This window comes from Liolophura sinensis, chromosome 8 (genome assembly GCF_032854445.1).
Source record: "Liolophura sinensis isolate JHLJ2023 chromosome 8, CUHK_Ljap_v2, whole genome shotgun sequence".
NCBI lineage: Eukaryota > Metazoa > Mollusca > Polyplacophora > Chitonida > Chitonidae > Liolophura > Liolophura sinensis.
Genome location: NC_088302.1, coordinates 2,826,982 through 2,849,558, shown reverse-complemented (window position 1 = coordinate 2,849,558; position 22,577 = coordinate 2,826,982). Strand labels below are relative to the sequence as shown.

General features: G+C 43.0%; 1 protein-coding gene across 1 annotated transcript; it reads right to left on the bottom strand.

The window, feature by feature from the left end:
• Positions 1-15,141: 15,141 nt before the first annotated feature.
• On the bottom strand, positions 15,142-21,953 carry LOC135472399 (C-type lectin-like). The gene is made up of 5 exons (XM_064751882.1): positions 21,910-21,953; positions 21,394-21,550; positions 16,570-16,690; positions 15,704-15,913; positions 15,142-15,446 (listed from the first exon to the last, which is right to left on the bottom strand). Exons 1-5 carry the CDS (start codon positions 21,951-21,953, stop codon positions 15,175-15,177), a joined length of 804 nt encoding a protein of 267 aa, XP_064607952.1. The 3' UTR covers positions 15,142-15,174.
• Positions 21,954-22,577: the final 624 nt, after the last annotated feature.

Sequence of the window (22,577 nt, the reverse complement as noted above, 5' to 3'; positions counted from 1 at the left end):
GATAACCAAATAACCAGCAGGTTACACAGCATCGAGAATCGGAAACAGGTTGCTTAGGTACATACAATAATACGTCCTAAAAGTCGAGACAACGAGGAACGCAGAACTTGTCAGAGCTGACAACTTCACCTTGCTGTCGTTGTTGACATATATGGCGGGATATCCGAAATTCTGAACATGATTGTCTCCCCTGGTTTGGTCGTTTCATTTGGGGATCCCTGGCACATACATTTATTTATTTGTTTGATGTTTTACGCCGTACTCAAGAATATTTCCATGGCACTCATGCATACAGTTCAACACACATGTTTTTTGTTTGTATTTTTTTTAACTGGAACACTCCAACTAGATAACATTATAGGTCTTAAATGCAATATAACCTAAACATTGAGTAGGCCCCCGAATATTCACTTCAAAAATAAAGGCGTTGGGGATCTCCTTTTGACTATTTTTTGTTTTTGTTTAGATAAGTAGAGCTGTAGACCTACAGGTTATATCTGAGATTCAAATAAAGGTCTAGAGGGCCTATCATATTCAAGGTTACACATATCCAAGAACTTTTCTCACAAACATTCGTTACCCGAGTGACCAAAATTATACTATTCTGTTAGAAAACTGATATTTTCCACCAGAGGTACTATATATATATATATATAGTGTTACGGCCCAAACTGTCTGTATTATAAAGAGATGGCTTGTTCGAAATACACGATAGTTTAGCCGCACAAAAAAGTAACCAAAACCAGCAGATTTTATTTTACAACAATTTATTAGCTTTAACAAGAACAGATAATAAGACTTATACAAATACTAAAGTGCTTAAGTTTAACAAGAAAGGATAGCAGTAGGGGCCTATCTATACAAATGTAAGACCTGTTTGTCTGCGGTCGAATCACCTGCGAGACTATCTTACGTTGTCGGGTGGACACGTGACTGGCTTTTGGGGAAACAAGTGTTAAATATATGCTGGACAAAGAACGCAAATGCTCTGCTGGGTTTTCACATGTGCCACAGCCTGAGAATTTATTATTTAAGACAGAGGTAATCAGTATGAGAGTAGGGGTATCTGTAAATATGTTCCTTTCCCTTCCTTCCTTCCTTCTGAGTTTGGATAGTTTCACAAGGGGAAGCAGCCTGGAGGGTAACGTCTGGCAGTCAAGACGGTACAGCACCTGGGTGAAATGTATGAATGAAGACTGGCTGTGATCTTGGTAAAACACGTCTTGACTGCTCGGCTGTCTTGGAGGGAATGGGGAGAGCTACTAGAGCTTTCAAGTATTAATGAGTAAACAATTTAGAACGTAGCTTTCAAAGACTTAATAGAAGTGCCATATGATCATAACAGGTAAGTTAAACAAGTTAAGGTGTTGGACATGATTATTAACCCAATTATATAAGACATGTTACATGTGTGTCCACATGTATACACAGCGACCTGTACACATACATGTAGGTCAAGGTAGGTTGAAGTTGAGAGGTCAGCCTGACAGTCAGACCATAATGCATGTAACGTTTAAGCATGGCATCTAGAAACCAAGTGACATCATGCTAACAATGATTGCAATATAGTCAATACTAGAGAGGCCAAGGGTCACAGGGTTACCGGTATCCTGTTTAAGAGAGGCATCTAAACATAATGTCGAGTACGTTGCCAGGCTTATAAGGGGCCAGGCTCGCATTAGAAATTTAGATGACTCAGTGTATCCATATGATGGGTACAAATGCATTTTATGATGCCAGGTCATATCTCATATATAACAAGACATACTGGTCTATGCCAGCTGACCTTCACCTCCAACCAAAACATAACATTCGTAAATTACTCTTTCGATCATTTAACATACAGGTTACAAATCAATAGTGTAGGCTAATGTATGCATTAATAATCTGAGTGGTACATTTTTATGCTAGGGGCTGCATACATTTTGTACAACCCAGAACGGTTACCGCATGAAGAACAATAATACGGGTCACGCAGGGTATTTTGATAATATCTATAAACTAAATACAATATTACCAGGCGATAGCCTATATGCATATTAACTGTATATACAAAGTTAATATCTATATATATATATGTATCTATCAACAATAATAACAAATGCTTACTGACTGGCCATAGAGAACATGAACACTGGACTCAAAATGTCAAAGTCCAAAAGCATGATAAATTCCAGTATATGTGCATCTGCAGTGATATGTAATTTCTGAGGATTGTGTTGTGTTAGGACAATCACAGGCATAATTAAATACAAAAACTCAGAACAGTTACAAGTGGTTGGTCTTGTACTGAGTTTTAATTTGGCCTGTGTACTGCTGGTGCAGCCATCTTGTTTAGCCACTTGATAGAGGCTGGGCTGATAGGATGAGATTAACCAGCGGGGGTCATCAGGGGCAATAGATGCCAAGGAGAAATTAATCCCTTCCAGATGTGCTGCCACCTTGCTTACATACACTGGGGTAATACACATGTCTGTAGCTACTGGAGGCTGGCATGGTCAGCTCAAACAAAGGAATTAAGCTTGACCATGTGTTAACCAGTGTAAAAGGAACTATCTGTTCTGGAAGTTAGGAGATCAAGTTAAGTTTAGGCAAAAGCTAGTAGTTGATACATATAATCCTTAAATTCCAGATCAATTTAAGTAAACAGTGGTCACTTTTAAAACTAGTGAACTTAAGTGGGTTAATGGTTCCAATGTGGAGGTTTATCCCAAACTAACACAGCTAACCAAATATTTTCACTGTAAACAGGTTGATGGGAGAAGCAGTTATCCCACCTGTTTCTTGGCGTAAATTCCTGAAATCTATTCAGCCAATCCTTTTAGAATGTGTGTATCTCTTTGCAGAGATCACACTAACTTGTGAATAGCTGACCAAAGTAATAACTTAAATTACTCAAAAAGATGTGCATAATATATCCTATATGGCACAGTCAGATAAGTGCATATGTGACAACAATTACATATATCAATTTATGGAAGTGTTCTGAGACCACAAGGGTTAAATTCTTACCTGGGTGAAATGTATGAATGAAGACTGGCTGTGATCTTGGTAAAACACGTCTTGACTGCTCGGCTGTCTTGGAGGGAATGGGGCTAAAACAAAGGGCCACATGGCAAGGCTGGGGTGTGGAGGTCATGTGACCTCCCACCCCCTCTCAGGCCATGGGCACTCCCCCACAAGCATAAGGCTTGGTTACTGATGTGACTAGCTTACTGGTGAACACCCAGGGCAGATCTGGCCTGGAGATTTGGGCAGATCTGACCTGGGGGTTTACACTCTCCCCCCCTAAAAAGGACACGGGAAGCCTCCAACTAGAGCGACGTGGTCCACTCAGCCAAGAAGTCAAGTGCGCGCTACCAAGTCAGAGCACTTGCCCACTCACCCAAGTAGATACCCCTGTGGTACTTCATGGACAGAACACTTTAAAAGCGATGATTTCTGTTATTGTCCCTGGTATCCGGAGAATCACTGCTAGAGTCCCTGTCTTGTGCCAGCGTCACACGCACTCGCTTTGCTTCCTGGAGAGTAGGTACTGTGGCCCTCCTTTTCATTCCAAGGGCCAGCCATAGGTTTGGACAGTTCTTCTTTTGCCTGTCCTTCTAGGTGTTGGCCTGATGACTGAGCGCAATGTACAGTCGACTCTCTTTCCCGATGTTCAGGCTGGATGTAGAGGGATTAGATGCATGCGCCGCCGTCGAGGGGCTACATGGCATATGAACCATACTGGGCATAGCAGCCGGGGGTTCGCCAGGCCTGTCGTCCACCGTCGAGGGGCTGCTGGGTGTGACAGCAACGCTCCGTGCCTTGATGGGCTTGGTCACCTCAGTAGAGGGATCAGATGCATGCGCCGTCTCTGTCCCCTGTGGGCTGTGGACTGTCTCTCTTCCTGAAAATGTCCTTTAGTGTCCTTACTAGGCAAGCTCTGGCTTCCTCTCGCTCTCTCCTGAATACATCACACTCCAGTTGGACGTTGATGAGCTCAGCTTTCAGGGACTGGATCTCTAGCAGTAATGCTTCCATATTGACCTGTAACATAAGAAAAGCGAGCCAGATAAAAAAGAACAAAGCATGCCAATATTGCCTACCAATGGTCCTACATATTTCTTAAAAACCATGCGTAGTGCACTATACAGAGCATATTTAAAATTTTAGAAGTTTTAAATGGAAAAGGAATGGTACTTATCACCAGACAGAAAAAAGGGGTAATGTCAAAATTCTGTACTTTATCAAGAGCGATATCCATTATTACCCAAAATTCTACAAAAAGTAACAAAAAGGACTGGGGTACCCTGTTCAAAGCACCCATGTGAGAGTTTGCTCAGGTTATACCCAGACCATATACTTGCTGTAGGCAACCCCGTATGGATCATAAGTGAACCTTCGGGGAGGTTGCCTCTGGCGTTCGGAGCGTCTTATGGAGTCCTGCGACGTGGTCTCCACAGGTAGAGGGATGTCCTCGTCCATCTCATTGGAGGCTCGTCCGGGACTGGTGTCATCAGTTGAGGATGTCTGCACCGTCGTGGGCATCGCTGGTTCAGAGTCCACATTGTCTGCCACGGGAGTACTATCCACTTCACCTTGCTGATCTTCCACGAGGGTTTCCACTGGAGGATTTTCCAATGCTTCAATGGCTTGATCAGGTCGTAGGTGGAACGGCTGCCGTGGGACAAACTCTGGGCAGTTCGGATTTAATGGCCGTGAATTGACTGCTGACGGGGCGGTTTCTTGTTCTGGGCCTGTAATTGGCTCCACAACATGTCCCCCTGCATCCGAAAGCGTCGCACAGTACCATCTGTCACCACACTCAAGTTTAATGGCATGTGCCCTTTTGTCATAATAGCCCTTATTGCGGATTGCTGTAGGACGGTTTGAGGAAGCCGGGGTCTCTGATTGTCCTTTTAATGCCTCAGAGACCCCTCGGAGTTTAAATCCGCAGAGGTGGAGTTTGACTCATTTTGGCGAATTTGTGTGTAAAAGTCATCTCTCTCCTTGGTGCGTTGCCACACCAAAGCCTGATTTGGAGAATTTCGGCACCTGGGTCTGCTGTGATCCCACTGTCCGCAGTTGTGACAGAACCTGCGAAATTTAGTTGTCTTCTGACCATTTTTCTTGGGCTCCTGCTCCTTGTTTCTCACCAGATGGTCCTGATCAGGTTGTTTGGTAAGGGAGTGAGTCTGACTTACAAGGGAAAAGATCTTCTGTATGTCAGCCTTTAAGTCGCGGAGTTCGGAACTACCAGACTCCACTGTCTCAGAGGTATTGTGTACATGATTCCGGGCTTTTGCCTGGGTGGGAAATAGCACATCGTCTTTTTCTACATCCCTTACTGCATCCATGAGTTCCGGGAGTGATGGAGATGCACCAGTTTGAAAGCGTGCATTCAAAATGCTGTACACGTTTGGATTCCGATTGGTCGTGCGGAACTGTGTAAGTCGAGTTTGATCGACTTCAGTCTGAGACATGGGCTTGCTTAGTCTGAGCTTCTGCAGCTCGACTTCAAGCCGTATCAGGTACTCCGATGGTAACTCACTGGGAGTCGGTGTCAGAGAAAAGAATTGCTTCCAAGTGAGGACATCATCTTTTTTTCCTCTGTACAACCGTCTCAGGTAAGAGATCATTTCGTCTGGCTGCTTGTTCTCCCCAAGACCTAGCACCATATCAAGGGCTGGTGACAGCAAACTGCTCATCAACCGCTGACGTTTGGACGATGCAGTCAGCGTCTGGTCATCCTGAATTATGCGCATTTGTTGGCACCATTCCTCATGAGAACTTTCCCCACTCTTCACCGGGTAGGTTCCAGAGAATGGCTTCACTCGGTAAAAGTGGGGGCTTGGCCTTTCCCAAAAGATGGGCATTTGCTGACTCCCTTGAGGGGCTTGCATTGGGCTATGTGCCGAACTTGTATGTTGATCAACTGGTGTGGCAGCTGCTGAATGAACATGGGCTGCTGTCACATATGAGGTCTTCTGCCGTAATACCTCAGGGGCAGGAGTTGGGGCAGATGCTAATGGCTGGCCATCAGCCACTACAGGTGGGGTAGGTGTTGTTGGCTGGATATTAGGCATCACAGGGGCTTTCTCACTAGAGGCAACCAAACAAGCATTCTTCATTAGCTCAGTGATCTGCCTCATGAGCATTTCATTATTTCGCTGAAGTAAGTCCAGCATCCAAGAGTTTTGTTTTGCTAGTTCCTCCTGGACATCTCTAGAGATCCAAGATTTTTGTTTTGCTAGTTCATTCTGGACATATCTAGAGATGCCTCCTTTGTCAACCGATCCAGGCAGGCCACTGGCTGAAATGTTTTCCACCAATGGGTGTGGAAGGGGTAGTTGATTGACTGTGACCTCCTCTTCCCTAAACAGCATGGTATGACCCACCCTAAGCATAGTATCCTGGCTGGCAAATTCCACCAAGAAGGTGGGAACCACTCCAGGAACATGTATGACTTTAGACGTCGTACCATAGAGCTCCTCCACTCTCTCCTTAATGTCAGCCTCTCTCGTGTCTTCAGGCAGGTCAGTTAAGGCCACTGACTTTGAGCAGTCTATATGCCTAGACTTCATCAGTTTTTCCAAAGTGCCCTGCTCAATACCAGCCATGATATGTGGCTTGGTGTAGCTAATCTGAAGAGTGAAGCTTGTCAGAGTGGAAAGAGACAGTTAATCACTTCAGTGCGAGCTCAACGAGAGTGTCACTATATGATTTACTGCTGGAGGTAGCTGTGAACAAGAAGACTGACAGACTGTAGATCACATGAAATGGATGTGAACAGCTGTTACTACAGGGTGACGTAGAATGGCAAGAGGTCACTGATTCTCTGTCATGAAAGTGTCTCAGCAATATTTAATAACACCAAAGCGCAATCACGATCGTCCCATTTCGGGCGCCAAATGTAAGACCTGTTTGTCTGCGGTCGAATCACCTGCGAGACTATCTTACGTTGTCGGGTGGACACGTGACTGGCTTTTGGGGAAACAAGTGTTAAATATATGCTGGACAAAGAACGCAAATGCTCTGCTGGGTTTTCACATGTGCCACAGCCTGAGAATTTATTATTTAAGACAGAGGTAATCAGTATGAGAGTAGGGGTATCTGTAAATATGTTCCTTTCCCTTCCTTCCTTCCTTCTGAGTTTGGATAGTTTCACAAGGGGAAGCAGCCTGGAGGGTAACGTCTGGCAGTCAAGACGGTACAGCACCTGGGTGAAATGTATGAATGAAGACTGGCTGTGATCTTGGTAAAACACGTCTTGACTGCTCGGCTGTCTTGGAGGGAATGGGGAGAGCTACTAGAGCTTTCAAGTATTAATGAGTAAACAATTTAGAACGTAGCTTTCAAAGACTTAATAGAAGTGCCATATGATCATAACAGGTAAGTTAAACAAGTTAAGGTGTTGGACATGATTATTAACCCAATTATATAAGACATGTTACATGTGTGTCCACATGTATACACAGCGACCTGTACACATACATGTAGGTCAAGGTAGGTTGAAGTTGAGAGGTCAGCCTGACAGTCAGACCATAATGCATGTAACGTTTAAGCATGGCATCTAGAAACCAAGTGACATCATGCTAACAATGATTGCAATATAGTCAATACTAGAGAGGCCAAGGGTCACAGGGTTACCGGTATCCTGTTTAAGAGAGGCATCTAAACATAATGTCGAGTACGTTGCCAGGCTTATAAGGGGCCAGGCTCGCATTAGAAATTTAGATGACTCAGTGTATCCATATGATGGGTACAAATGCATTTTATGATGCCAGGTCATATCTCATATATAACAAGACATACTGGTCTATGCCAGCTGACCTTCACCTCCAACCAAAACATAACATTCGTAAATTACTCTTTCGATCATTTAACATACAGGTTACAAATCAATAGTGTAGGCTAATGTATGCATTAATAATCTGAGTGGTACATTTTTATGCTAGGGGCTGCATACATTTTGTACAACCCAGAACGGTTACCGCATGAAGAACAATAATACGGGTCACGCAGGGTATTTTGATAATATCTATAAACTAAATACAATATTACCAGGCGATAGCCTATATGCATATTAACTGTATATACAAAGTTAATATCTATATATATATATGTATCTATCAACAATAATAACAAATGCTTACTGACTGGCCATAGAGAACATGAACACTGGACTCAAAATGTCAAAGTCCAAAAGCATGATAAATTCCAGTATATGTGCATCTGCAGTGATATGTAATTTCTGAGGATTGTGTTGTGTTAGGACAATCACAGGCATAATTAAATACAAAAACTCAGAACAGTTACAAGTGGTTGGTCTTGTACTGAGTTTTAATTTGGCCTGTGTACTGCTGGTGCAGCCATCTTGTTTAGCCACTTGATAGAGGCTGGGCTGATAGGATGAGATTAACCAGCGGGGGTCATCAGGGGCAATAGATGCCAAGGAGAAATTAATCCCTTCCAGATGTGCTGCCACCTTGCTTACATACACTGGGGTAATACACATGTCTGTAGCTACTGGAGGCTGGCATGGTCAGCTCAAACAAAGGAATTAAGCTTGACCATGTGTTAACCAGTGTAAAAGGAACTATCTGTTCTGGAAGTTAGGAGATCAAGTTAAGTTTAGGCAAAAGCTAGTAGTTGATACATATAATCCTTAAATTCCAGATCAATTTAAGTAAACAGTGGTCACTTTTAAAACTAGTGAACTTAAGTGGGTTAATGGTTCCAATGTGGAGGTTTATCCCAAACTAACACAGCTAACCAAATATTTTCACTGTAAACAGGTTGATGGGAGAAGCAGTTATCCCACCTGTTTCTTGGCGTAAATTCCTGAAATCTATTCAGCCAATCCTTTTAGAATGTGTGTATCTCTTTGCAGAGATCACACTAACTTGTGAATAGCTGACCAAAGTAATAACTTAAATTACTCAAAAAGATGTGCATAATATATCCTATATGGCACAGTCAGATAAGTGCATATGTGACAACAATTACATATATCAATTTATGGAAGTGTTCTGAGACCACAAGGGTTAAATTCTTACCTGGGTGAAATGTATGAATGAAGACTGGCTGTGATCTTGGTAAAACACGTCTTGACTGCTCGGCTGTCTTGGAGGGAATGGGGCTAAAACAAAGGGCCACATGGCAAGGCTGGGGTGTGGAGGTCATGTGACCTCCCACCCCCTCTCAGGCCATGGGCACTCCCCCACAAGCATAAGGCTTGGTTACTGATGTGACTAGCTTACTGGTGAACACCCAGGGCAGATCTGGCCTGGAGATTTGGGCAGATCTGACCTGGGGGTTTACACAAATACTAAAGTACTTACGGTGTCAAGTCCAAACGGACGCATATATTCCACAATATATACCACACAGGCATAAATGCTCAGAGGCAAATTCACAAGAGGGAAAATCCACAGTATAACTGAGTGTATGACGAAATATACACAAAATTCCACAGACAGGGTCCGTGTACTAATAAGCACATAACAATAGGTTGCTGCAAGAGCTTCCCACGTACGACTGGAGAGTAAGTGAGTGAGTGCTTATTGTCGAACTTAACAATTTTTTAGTTATATGACGACGAAGGAGTGCATGTAGCCTACGTGTAATGTGCGTACTTGATGTCCTACGGATTTTACCTAGTGCTGTTTGACTGAGACGTCTGTCCAGGATTGACCCTGGATCTTCCGCCCCAAAAACGGACTCTACATACCAGCTGAGCCACCGGGGCCGGTGGTACGACGGGAGAGGAAGTCAGCATGATATTATATATAGATGTAAACTGATCAGTTGGAATAGGCCTATCCCATTGGGCTAGATGCATTGGATTATAGCGTAGGGATTGACGGAAATTTAAAACCAGCAGTTGAGGTTGGCTCGATAGGAGCCCTTCTTCTGGTGATGTATACCTTCTGTGCTGCAATTAATACGTAAGATACCAATTAATATATGACGTTTCAAAGCTGGACAGGCTAGTGTAAGCTCCATGACGTGCTCAGAACTGGACAGGCTAGTGTAATCTCCATGACGTGCTCAGAACTGGACAGGCTAGTGTAATCTCCATGACGTGCTCAGAATTGGACAGGCTAATGTAAACTCCATGACGTGCTCAGAACTGGACAGGCTAGTGTAATCTCTATGACGTGCTCAGAATTGGACAGGCTAGTGTAAACTCCATGACGTGCCCATAACTGGACAGGCTATAGTGTAATCTCATTGACGTGCTCAGAACTGGATAGGCTATTGTAAACTCCATGACGTGCTCAGAACTGGACAGGCTAGTGTAATCTCCATGACGTGCTCAGAACTGGACAGGCTAGTGTAAAGTCTATGACGTTCTCAGAATTGGACAGGCTAGTGTAATCTACATGACGTGCCCAGAACTGGACAGGCTAGTGTAATCTCCATGACGTGCTCAGAATTGGACAGGCTAATGTAAACTCCATGACGTGCTGAGAACTGGACAGGCTAGTGTAATCTCCATGACGTGCTCAGAATTGGACAGGCTAGTGTAATCTCCATGACGTGCTCAGAATTGGACAGGTTAGTGTAATCTCCATGACGTGCTTAGAACTGGACAGGTTAGTGTAATCTCCATGACGTGCTCAGAACTGGACAGGCTAGTGTAAACCTCAAGACGTGCTCAGAGCTGGACAGGCTAGTGTAATCTCATTGACGTGCTCAAAACTGGACAGGCTAGTGTAAACCCCAAGACGTGCCCAGAACTGGACAGGCTAGTGTAATCTTCATGACGTGCTCAGAACTGGACAGGCTAGTGTAAACTCCATGACGTGCTCATAACTGGACAGGCTAGTGTAATCTCTATGACGTGCTCAGAACTGGACAGGCTAGTGTAATCTTCATGACGTGCTTAGAACTGGATATGCTATCGTAAACTCCATGACGTGCTCCGAACTGGACAGGCTAGTGTAAGCTCCATGACGTGCTCAGAACTGCAAACTCCATGACATGCTCAGGGCTGGACATGCTAGTGCAAACTCCACGACGTGCTCAGAACTGGACATGCTAGTGCAAACTCCACGACGTGCTCAGAACTGGACAGGCTAGTGTAAACTCCATGACGTGCCCAGAACTGGACAGGCTAGTGTAATCTCCATGACGTGCCCAGAACTGGACTGGTTAGTGTAATCTCCATGACGTGCTCAGAATTGGACAGGCTAGTGCAAACTCCACGACGTGCTCAGAACTGGACAGGCTAGTGTAATCTCCATGACGTGCCCAGAACTGGACAGGCTAGTGTAAACTCCATGACGTGCTCAGAACTGGACAGGCTAGTGTAATCTCCATGACGTGCTCAGAACTGGACAGGCTAGTGTAATCTCCATGACGTGCCCAGAACTGGACAGGCTAGTGTAAACCCCATGACGTTCTCAGAACTGGACAGGCTAGTGTAAACTCCATGACGTGCCCATAACTGGACAGGCTAGTGTAATCTCCATGACGTGCCCAGAACTGGACAGGTTAGTGTAATCTCCATGACGTGCTCAGAATTGGACAGGCTAGTGCAAACTCCACGACGTGCTCAGAACTGGACAGGCTAGTGTAAACCCCATGACGTGCCCAGAACTGGACAGGCTAGTGTAATCTCCATGACGTGCCCATAACTGGACAGGCTAGTGTAATCTCCATGACGTGCCCAGAACTGGACAGGCTAGTGTAAACTCCATGACGTGCTCAGGGCTGGACAGGCTAGTGCAAACTCCACGACGTGCTCAGAATTGGACAGGCTAGTGTAAACCCCATGACGTTCTCAGAACTGGACAGGCTAGCGTAAACTCCTCGAGTGCTTATAACTGGACAGGCTAGTGTAATCTCCATGACGTGCTCAGAATTGGACAGGCTAGTGTAAACTCCATGACGTGCTCAGAACTGGATAGGCTATTGTAAACTCTATGACGTGCTCAGGGCTGGACGGGCTAGTGCAAACTCCACGACGTGATCAGAACTGGACAGGCTAGTGTAAACCCCATGGAGTGTTTAGAGCTGGACAGGCTAGTGTAAACTCCTGGCGTGCTCATAACTGGACAGGTTAGTGCAAACTCCATGGCGTGTTCAGAACTGGACAGGCTAGTGCAAACTCCTCGCGTGCTCAGAATTGGATAGGCTAGTGTAAACTCCATGACGTGCTCAGAATTGGACAGGCTAGTGCAAACTTCATGGCGTGTTCAGAACTGGGCAGGCTACTGCAAACTCCTCGCGTGCTCAGAATTGGACAGGCTAGTGTAAACTCCATGACGTGCCCAGAACTGGACAGGCTAGTGCAAACTCCACGACGTGCTCAGAACTGGACAGGTTAGTGTAAACTCCATGACGTGCTCAGGGCTGGACAGGCTAGTGCAAACTCCATGACGTGATCAGAACTGGACAGGCTAGTGTAAACTCCATGGCGTGTTCAGAATTGGACAGGCTAGTGTAGACTCCATGACGTGCTCAGGGCTGGACATGCTAGTGCAAACTCCTCGCGTGCTCATAACTGGACAGGTTAGTGTAAACTCCATGACGTGCTCAGGGCTGGACAGGCTAGTGGAAACTCCACGACGTGATTAGAACTGGACAGGCTAGTATAAACCCCAAGACGTGCTCAGAACTGGACAGGCTAGTGTAAATCCCAAGACGTGCCTAGAACTGGACAGGCTAGTGTAAACTCCTCGCGTGCTCAGAATTGGACAGGTTAGTGTAATCTCCATGACGTGCTCAGAATTGGACAGGTTAGTGTAATCTCCATGACGTGTTCAGGGCTGGACAGGCTAGTGCAAACTCCACGACGTGCTCAGAACTGGACAGGCTAGTGTAAACCCCATGATGTGCCCATAAATGGACAGGCTAGTGTAATCTCCATGACTGGACATCTATTAAATACAAATGATCTTCATCGACCATGTAAAGTGTTTCTTGTTTTGAATCTCTGAAATATTTGGTTTTACCTCGTCCGGTACAACAACTAATAGTGATAGATAATCTTTAAAGGCCTGTTGTAGAACAAAAATTGGGGCTCCCTAAACACACTAATGCAAACATCTCCTACATGCTCGGACTCAAGATGAACGCAAATACCTTCAGGTTATTACTGCCTTCAGGCTATTACTACCTTCAGACTATTGCCACCTTCAGGCCATTACCACCTTCAGGCTATCACTACCTTCAGGTTATCACTACCTTCAGGCTGTTACTACCTTCAGGCTATTACTACCTTCAGGTTATTGCCACCTTCAGGCTATTATCACCTTCAGACTATCATTACCTTCAGGCTATTACTACCTTCAGGCAGTTACTACCTTCAGGCTATCACTACCTTCAGGCAATTATTACCTTCAGGTTATTACTAACTTCAAGCTATTACTACCTTCAGGCTATTAATACCTTCAGATTATTACTTTTGTCTTTAAACAATCCCTGACTCATCATTTGATGCCCACCATGTTTCCTTTATATAAGTTAGCTGGGATCCAGTTAAAAGCGTTCAGTCGGTATATAGAAACTTTACGGTATGAATAGTGGCTACTTCACATAGACATGTATCGCCAAGTAAACTGGTGTTTCTCTAACCATTATTTATCTCACACCTGTTAAGGAACGACCAAGGAATGTCTCCTCCACAGTTTTTTTTCTGACGACCGCCTAATATATTCAGTTTTTAAAAGAAAAGACGGCATAAAACAATAAAAAATAAAGAGCTTTCAAGCCAGGTCTAGTGATTATATTTCTTGTTATATACGCTTATTATCCATTTTTGTTGAATCCCTTTTGGCAGAGATGTACAACAAATGTTAGGTATTTGCATAATCTTGAGGATATAATATTATCCTTTATGTGATAATGTTAATAATGTAGCAGCAGGCCCTACTGGTTTTATGGGAGCGCTAATTTAACCACAATCTTATCAAACTTGATGGCTTCCTGTTGTCAAGATTGGGTCCAATGAAACGTGGACAAGAAATTACACGTGTGCTCCTGGTATGTAAGAGATTACTTCTTTCAATACTGATTTAACAACCATATAAATTCTATATAGTACTCACAAATACAAGACACTCGCTTGGTCTCGTTTATCAAAATATTTTTCTATTAAATTTCCGGAAACATTTCGTGAGAGCATATTTAAAAATTTAGTTTATATGGTGAGTGGAAATGTAAGCCTGTGTGCTTAATACTTAAGGCCAACTTGTACTTGTACAGACCTAAGCTAATCATCACCATGGCTTCGAGCCTTTACACTCAAACTGTTCCCAGTGTAAGTTATTGTAAACATGTATACCTTACTATATAGTTTGTTACCAGATGGCAGTAGTCAAATCTTTGATAACGTTGTCAGTTGTAGCCTACCTTGACGGCTCAGAAATATAGAGAATCGTTTACACGGTGGTATTGGTCGTTCTTTCCATACCCAGTCTTAAATTTTACAATTATACTGTGTACCTTGTTTGATCACCCCGACTCGCGGACTTGATTTCCAACTCCACTAGGTTCCCTATTTCGGGGGTGGGATGAAATTTTATCATCTTTTTGATTTCCGTGGCCACACCAATGGCCTATATTTCCCGCGCAATGGCGACTCGGGTCCAAGCTGAATAGTTGTTTTGGAATGTATGAGTAATTAATACATTTTCTACCACCCCATTGATCTGGAAAGGGAAATTTGCTGTCTTTTAGATGTGAGTAACCAGTGTATTCTACCTCCTACAAGCCTCTCTACCCATGACAAGAGTAATGAATCACACCCAAGGGACACGTCAAGGTACGAAAAAAGTAACACTGAAAGTTTCTGTGACTTCTCAGAATATAGCCTTTTAATGCTTTCTCTACCATATAACCATCGGAAGGGAAATTTCCGTTGGTTAAGATGAATAGATAGCCAGTATGTGTTATACCCTGCTGAAGAAAATTTACCTGCCACGGTACAGAAGCTAGCAGACGATGAATATAGAGAAAATAGAAAATAAAGAGGAGCCGAGTGCCTGACTAGCTGTTTTGTTAGTCACAGACAAAATGAAAAGTTATCTAAAAAAAAGGTCATTGTTATACAAGGACAAAGTCCAAGCAGAAGTCAACCTGATTTCATTGGGAAAACGTTATTTCTGTTCCAGTACACATGAAATTGTACAGCTGTTGGTTCTTTATTCTTTTACTTGACATGTATGTGATTATGCAGAACTACTGCGGTCGATCTACAACAGACCGGTCGTACGACATCTGGCATATAAATGGTTTCTCCAGATCACAGTATTCGTCTCCCCATGTGTAATTATCTTCGGGATAATCCAGGACGAGACAGTTCTGTCGGTCGCCGACATTATTAGGTTGTCCTGGTTTCCAGTCCGTGTAGTTCACTCCTCTGTCAGTGTTGGTCCATCTCCAACTTCCTTCTGTGTCCAGGTCGGCACCGGAAGTCCACACGCCGCCATGTTGGGCGGCAATATTAAAATCTGAAAAGGTACCAATTTCCAAAAATATAACAGAAAATAATTAGATGTAGGTTAATACTGAGATCGTCGCAAGAATACTGCAGTTTATTCTTTTGGTAGTGTTGGTATAGCCACTAGTGTTGATTCCACCATGGAGATGAATACAGACGTACGTTTGTTAACGTTCACCTAGTTTCCACCTCTGTTATCTTACGTTACTGATTGCCCTATTCATGAACACCAATCAAACAATGCTACAAGACTAAAAGCTCGTATACCTCCTTGATTATTGATGAAGTTGACAATTAGTTTCTGTTTCTCTTCGTTCTCAACACTGACCAGGTGACCAAAAGGCGACATCTGGCGGCAAGATTTCACTGCTTTCGACCAAGTAGTAGCTGTGGTGTTGAAATACAGACAGACTCGTTCGTCTCCAAAATTGGCTGTATAAGTCGCTAGGGGGCATCTGGGAACATCTATAAAACACTCTTACGTTAAAAACTTGGTATGGGTAGGTAAATGTAGAACTGTAGATCTATCTATTATGGAAGGGTCCACATTTCCAAACTCCTAAAGGTGTCATGAGGTGAATTACCTCAAAATGTATTTAATTTATCAATATAATTAAACACGTATAGCATGGTGAGTAAAATCAGAGCAGCGACGACAGTGTGATGGCTGGCAAATTACAGTTATTTAAAATATTGCTATAAGTGTAACGAGTTAAGTACAAATGTATTATCCCAGATATAATCCTATTTTTATTTGATCTTGTAGGTCGTATATGCTTTATACTCAAATAGAAGGCACATATATTACATTATATACATTTGCTATTTCCCATGTACTAGTATAATTGTTCTCACACAGTGTCAGCAGCATCTGGATCAATAACAGGTTTTGGAGCGTATTATTAGAGACGACTTCACTGTCTATAAAACGCATCAAGCTACCGATGTCTAACATCACCCACGAATCATATAGCGCAGTTTTAACCTTGCTGCCTTGAAGATGATAAACGAGAGGACGTAAACAAGAGTTGGGAGTTCGGAAACAAAACTTTGGTCTACGGAAAGAAAATGAAAGTAGCCAACGGAAACAAATTGGGAGTAGGGTAACTAGTTGGGTGTTCAGAAAATCTTACTTCCACAGCCTGTGTTTGACACGTAGATATCATCGACTCCGATTTTCTGGTCCATTTTATAATAGTTGTAACTGCCAAAATGGTAACTTTTATAGGAGGGCATTTGCCCCTCAATGACCACCTGTGGGTAGACAAACGTTGATCATGAAACCAACAAGCAAATCTCACTGAATCCTGTAGAGTTTAAGGTTATACATAAACAAATGATTGATCGATAGCCGGTTGCGTGAAATGGGTAACATCAGGTTAACCTGAACTGTTGGGACTGTATATGAAATCGGGACAGGCCTAGAGTGCACCCAAGACTGAGTTAACATAACATCATGCATATACATATTTATATACAGAAAATACAGAATTGCCAGTCAGTCAACACAATTAGTCCATGTTTGAGTGTTTAGTTGTCCTTTACCATTACCTCAGGTGGATGCGTTAACATGCATACATGCAAATGATTTATGTGTTTGTTACAATCATGCTCTGTATTATACGGGAAAAATTTACCAATTCATTTCATTCTGGTTTAAGGTGATACTCATAATGTTTTCACTTATATCATGCAGACAAGTTTCATTTAAGGCAACCTGGGTGCTTGGAGAAAGCCACAGATCTCTGACGGGTTACTAGTGATCTATCTCACGTGTGACAAGTTTTATCTAAGAAACCTGAGTGCTTGGAGAAAGCCACAGATATCTGACGGGTTACTAGTGATCTATCCACGTGTGACAAGTTCTATCTAAGGAAACCTGAGTGCTTGGAGAAAGCCACAGATCTCTGACGGGTTATTAGTGATCTATCCCACGTGTGACAAGTTTAATCTAAGGAACCTGAGTGCTTGGAGAAAGCCACAGAACTCTGGTGAGTTACTGGTGATCTATCCCACGTGTGACAAGTTTTATCTAAGGAAACCCTGAGTGCTTGGAGAAAGCCACAGATCTCTGACGGTTACTAGTGATCTATCCCACGTGTGACAAGTTTTATTAAGGATGCTTGGAGAAAGCCAAGCGTGTTACTGGTGATCTATCCCACGTGTGACATACGTCCCACTGGTGGAAGGCAAGTAAACTCCAGCAAAATTTATGTAGGATCACACAAAAGAACACCGATGACAACTTGTTGCGATCAAGACTCAACTAGCAATGGAAGCAAAGGAACTCCTTGTCTAAGGATGAAATTGAACCTATGTTTAGAAAAGGAAAACATATTTTTGATCAAGTAATTACAGAAAAATGGTTAAAAAAGAGTTTTAATTGCTTCTGCCATCCCATTCGACTTTATCAGCTTAACTTTGAACTAATGACATTGTTATGTAAATCACACCATCATCTGCACCCCTACCCACCCCTCCCTCCCTCTATAAATTAGTAAATAAATATACTTTTCTTCACTTTATAAGGAATAAAGATCACAGTATTTTTCCAGGTTTGAAACCAATCTAAATCCCATTTAATCAAGTTGGGTTTAAATCATTGACCTTTGACCTTGTTACTGTATTTGTGGATGTGAATAGCTCGAAATAGATCTATTGGGTAAACCCATTCCATGTAAGTCGATCACATATTTACAGTCATATTTGTAAAGCAGTTATTTACGATCGCATCTATCCCTAAAGTCATTCATTGTAAATTCATTAAGGGAAGAGGGTTTAAGAAGTGACGACCAGGCCCCAAGTTCAACCTCAGATCTGAGCTCCAAAGCATTTGTGACCTAATGACCAGTAGAGCGGTAACCCTGGTAATCCAGTTTTGATGGACCAAAACAGGCTTTACATGAAGGGTTTTCAGAATGTCGTCTCGTTCACAATGCTCCGGGTATACCATTTTCTTCCACCAATATGAGAACTGATACACCGGAAACAGCCTTTGTAAATTAATAAATTGAAAAAAAAAAGGTAAGCATTTATTGCACAACGAAGTTACCTGAAATGCGCACTGGTGTATTCGGAGTCTAGTTCGACCTGGGCATATGTCCATTTGTCATTGGTTCGAGGCTGAAGAGTGAGGACGGGATACCCCAGTCCACCATACTCCTGCAAACATACATGGTGTGTTCATTATTTTTTTGTTTGATTGGTGTTTTACGCCGTACTCAAGAATATTTAACTTATACGACGGCGGCCAGGACCATAGTGGGATGAAACCGGGCAAAGCCCGGGGGAAACCGACGACCATCCGCAGGTTGCTGAGAGACCTTCTTACGTACGACTGGAGAGGAAGCCACCATGAGCCGGAATCAATGCGCCGCGCTGGCAGGCTAACCACTCGGCCACGGGGCCCCTGTTGACAATATTATATTATCTAGAGAGCAAAAAAGCTCTAGATGTTACCCATGCATCACGTGACACAATTAACACTAACGTCTCAATTAAGAAAATAGACCAATGCAAGCAGTTTGAATCTGGATGAGTTAACATGAACTAGACTACCGGTGAATTTACATACTCCCGTGAAGTGCCCGTTGAAAGCCTCCAGTCCCTATACGAAACAAATGTTTCAAACTGTTTTATTTTCACGCAGCCCACGGATTGATGTATTGTTTGTGTGCAAACCTAATGCAGTGCCCGTTTGAAAAGAACTGTGAGGTCATCATTGCCACGTTGGCCACTGCATTTCCTTTAGTTCTCAACCTTACACCCGTACAAGTGAGAAATCGATCAGCAGTTGAGGGAAAAATCGAAGCACAGACATACAAGCCGACAAACATTCCTTCATTAATATAAATATAGATATTAAATAAGTATGGCAAATATCTGGCTCGACCATTGGCATGGTGGAACATCGCATATACAAATAGGAATGCTGGACACGCTGTTCAGCTTGAGTCAAAGGTATGTTTGCCTCTAGGCGAGGGTCCACAGGCACTGGAGTGATATCACGTGTAAGAATGCTGAACACACTGTTCAGCTTGAGTCACAGGTAAGTTTGTCTCTTGGAGAGGGTCCACAGGCACTGGAGTGATATCACGTGTAAAAATGCTGAATGCACTGTTCAGTTTGGGTCACAGGTAATTTTGCCAATAGGCAAAAGGCCATAGACACTGGATACTGGAGTGAATACTCTTTACAACTTGGACCTAGGTCATAATGATGCTGGTACAAACCTTGGCGTAGACCTTTATGGGTAGGGCGTCATTGCCTGAGAGCGTGTAATACAGCTGGATACAGTACTTTTTTCCCCGGATTGAACACAGGAGAAGTCAGGCGGGCAATTTTCGGAGTCACTGACGTAATCGACCTGATTCGGGGTCCATGGACATGTAGTGCCCTGTGAGGGTACAAATTTATACAGACTTTTATCGCCGTCTAGTGGCCCAGTTATTAGTGTGAGGGGTGCAGCACAATGACTCATGAACCTCTCACCAATTAATGCCGTCCGTTGAAGCTCAAGTCCAGTCCTTTTTGCTCGCTTCATCAGCGGTCGTATGTGGAAAGGCCTGTCAGCAGTTTGCGGATGGTCGTAAGTTTCCCCCGAGCTCTCCCGGTTTCCTCCCACCATAATACTGGTCACCGACGTAAAAGTTGAATAATCTTCAGTACGAACTAAAAACATCAATCTAATAGATAAATAATTACAACCTATATGTATTTTAATAATGCCCTTCGCGCTGTCGTGGAGTATGGGTGTCACACCCTAGTATACATACACGTACATTTTGAATATTTTGGCCACTCTCAGAATGTCGTAATATTTCAGACTACTTGTGTGAGATTTCGCACAGGTATAACAGAGAAAATGTCAGACCACCCGTTAGTTAGGGACACGGCGACTTACAACTTATTTATTGACAGCCATTGGTTTAGAGACATTGTTTTTCACGAAAAATCCTGAAACTAAGTTCCTGCGTACTTGTAACCCCAAAAGAAGGTAATTCAAAAATGGCGGACGTCGGTGCGACTTGCTCGATTCAAAACTTTAAACGACTGTTGGATTACTATTGAAGATGGTTTACCCATGTAGGCACAGACATCTGCACTTCACTTCACCTAGGAAACTGAGGCATACGAATTATAACGACGGGTTAGAGCTGCTGTTTTAGTGAAATTATTCCACGTCCAGGTAGGTTATAGTGAAGCAACTAAGTCCAGGCTAGTTGCGGAATGGGGTAACTCTTAGCGAGCAACCCATTTGCGAAAGTTACGGAGAGAAAAAGGCCCAAATGTGTTGGATTAACGGTAATGAACATTTCCCGCTGTTCACGGGCACATTAAATCTTCCCTAGCATAAATCAATGTCAAAGGCATGTTCCTACGAAATTAACTAACATGTTCTTATGTTGAGCTAACCAAAAATATTTCTTGACAGTCACACAAATTGACAAAAAAGAACATATTCTGGGTCTACCCTACCGCACCTGCCTCCTCGATAACTAACAGCTATGGTATAGTTTTGGAAACTATTTTTCATGCACAAGCGTGATTGCCATGGACCCTTTTGCTTTTCCGAATCTCAAAACAAGTTTCAAAACAAGTTAATAACAAAGACTACTCTGTCGATTTATGCTAGAGAAGATTAAATGCGCGTGTGAAAGCCGTAAATGTTGCTTGCCATCAATCCTACACATCTGTTTCTCTCGCAACTCTCGCAAACGCATGTGTTGCTCGATGATCGTTACCTCACGCTGCAATAACAGCTAGTTAAAACCTTATAGTCCATTTTGGTAATAGCTTGTTTTAAATGCGTGTTCAACCAGAACTGATACTTAAATTTGTATATCTATATCTAATATATGGCAACTGGAGCTTCAGTTCAAACAAAAATGTATCGAGTCTTACTCTAAATTCCCATAAATATGAACAAATTACCCGTGACCTTGACATTGGCTTACCGTAGTACACGCCATAGGTATGATCTCTGGGGACCGCATAGCGAAATCTGTTGTTGACAACCTGCCAGTTGTACTCCTTGTCGCCTCGTTCAAGTCGTTTGTCCAGCCACACGTATGCGTGTCCTCAACATACACACGGTCGTGTTCAGTGTTTCTCCTGGAACACGATTTAAGGATGACAATATAACTTTGCTGGGTGCATCAACATTACCTTCAGCGTTGAATACTAGAGTAATGATCAACCGTGTGTCTTTGTTATATGAAACGGCCCATGCATTTGCGTGGGTAAACCGCAGTGACACCCCATTTTTGATAAAAAAGAAAGCAAACTGAAGTATTTGGACACACCTTTGGAAACTGAATCTATATCTTACCTTCTATACGTTTTATAATTTATTCACTTATTGATACACTGCATATTGTTTTACTTACATGTATGTGCATGTAATTTGATACTTTGTAAGCATTTACATAATGATTAAAATAAAACCGGTATTTCGATTACTTGGAACATACCTTGACTTGACGCTTGAATTCTTAGACATTGTCAATGACGACATTTTGAATTGTGGCAGTATGTGTCCTTCAGTAAGTTGCATCAAAATTGCTCAGCCCACTTAAGACAGATATAAGAGTCAAATGTATTTATTTATCTGATTGTTGTTTTAAGCGGTACTCAAGAATATTTCACTAATACAACGGCGGGCCAGCATTAAGGTGGAAGGAAATCGGGCAGAGCTCGGTGAACCAACAACCATCCGCAGGCTGCAGACAGGCCTTTCCAGGTACGATCGTATAGGAAGCTAGCATGGGCAGGATTTAAACTCACAGTGATCGCACTGGTCATTGGCTCCTGCGCCATTGTGTTGCGCTAGCAAAACTAAACACCAGGTTAAGGAGGCCACATCATCAGCACAAAAGGTATTTACAGAAGTTAATATAGCTACATGTGCCTTACCGGTGTTATCGGCCCTGAACCAGGGCACACATGGTGAGTGCCAGGAGTAACATCTCCATGATGACACGGGAGAAGCAACCGCCTCCACACCTGTCAAGTAAATAACTCACAGTTGATTGATTGTGTCTTTAACTCACTTGGGGTTTAACGTCGTAGTTAACAATTTTTCAGTCATATGACGACGAAGGAATCCTTAGAGTGCATGTAATGTGCCTCCTTGTTGCAG

Excerpts from the sequence above, each read along its gene's own strand:
- LOC135472399 (XM_064751882.1), bottom strand. The coding sequence starts at position 21,953 with ATGTCGTCATTGACAATGTCTAAGAATTCAAGCGTCAAGTCAAG. Across the intron at positions 21,551-21,909 it reads AATTCAAGCGTCAAGTCAAG|GAGAAACACTGAACACGACC; the intron begins GTATGTTCCAAG and ends ATCGTGTTCCAG. Across the intron at positions 16,691-21,393 it reads TACCTATGGCGTGTACTACG|GTGGTCATTGAGGGGCAAAT; the intron begins GTAAGCCAATGT and ends GTCTACCCACAG.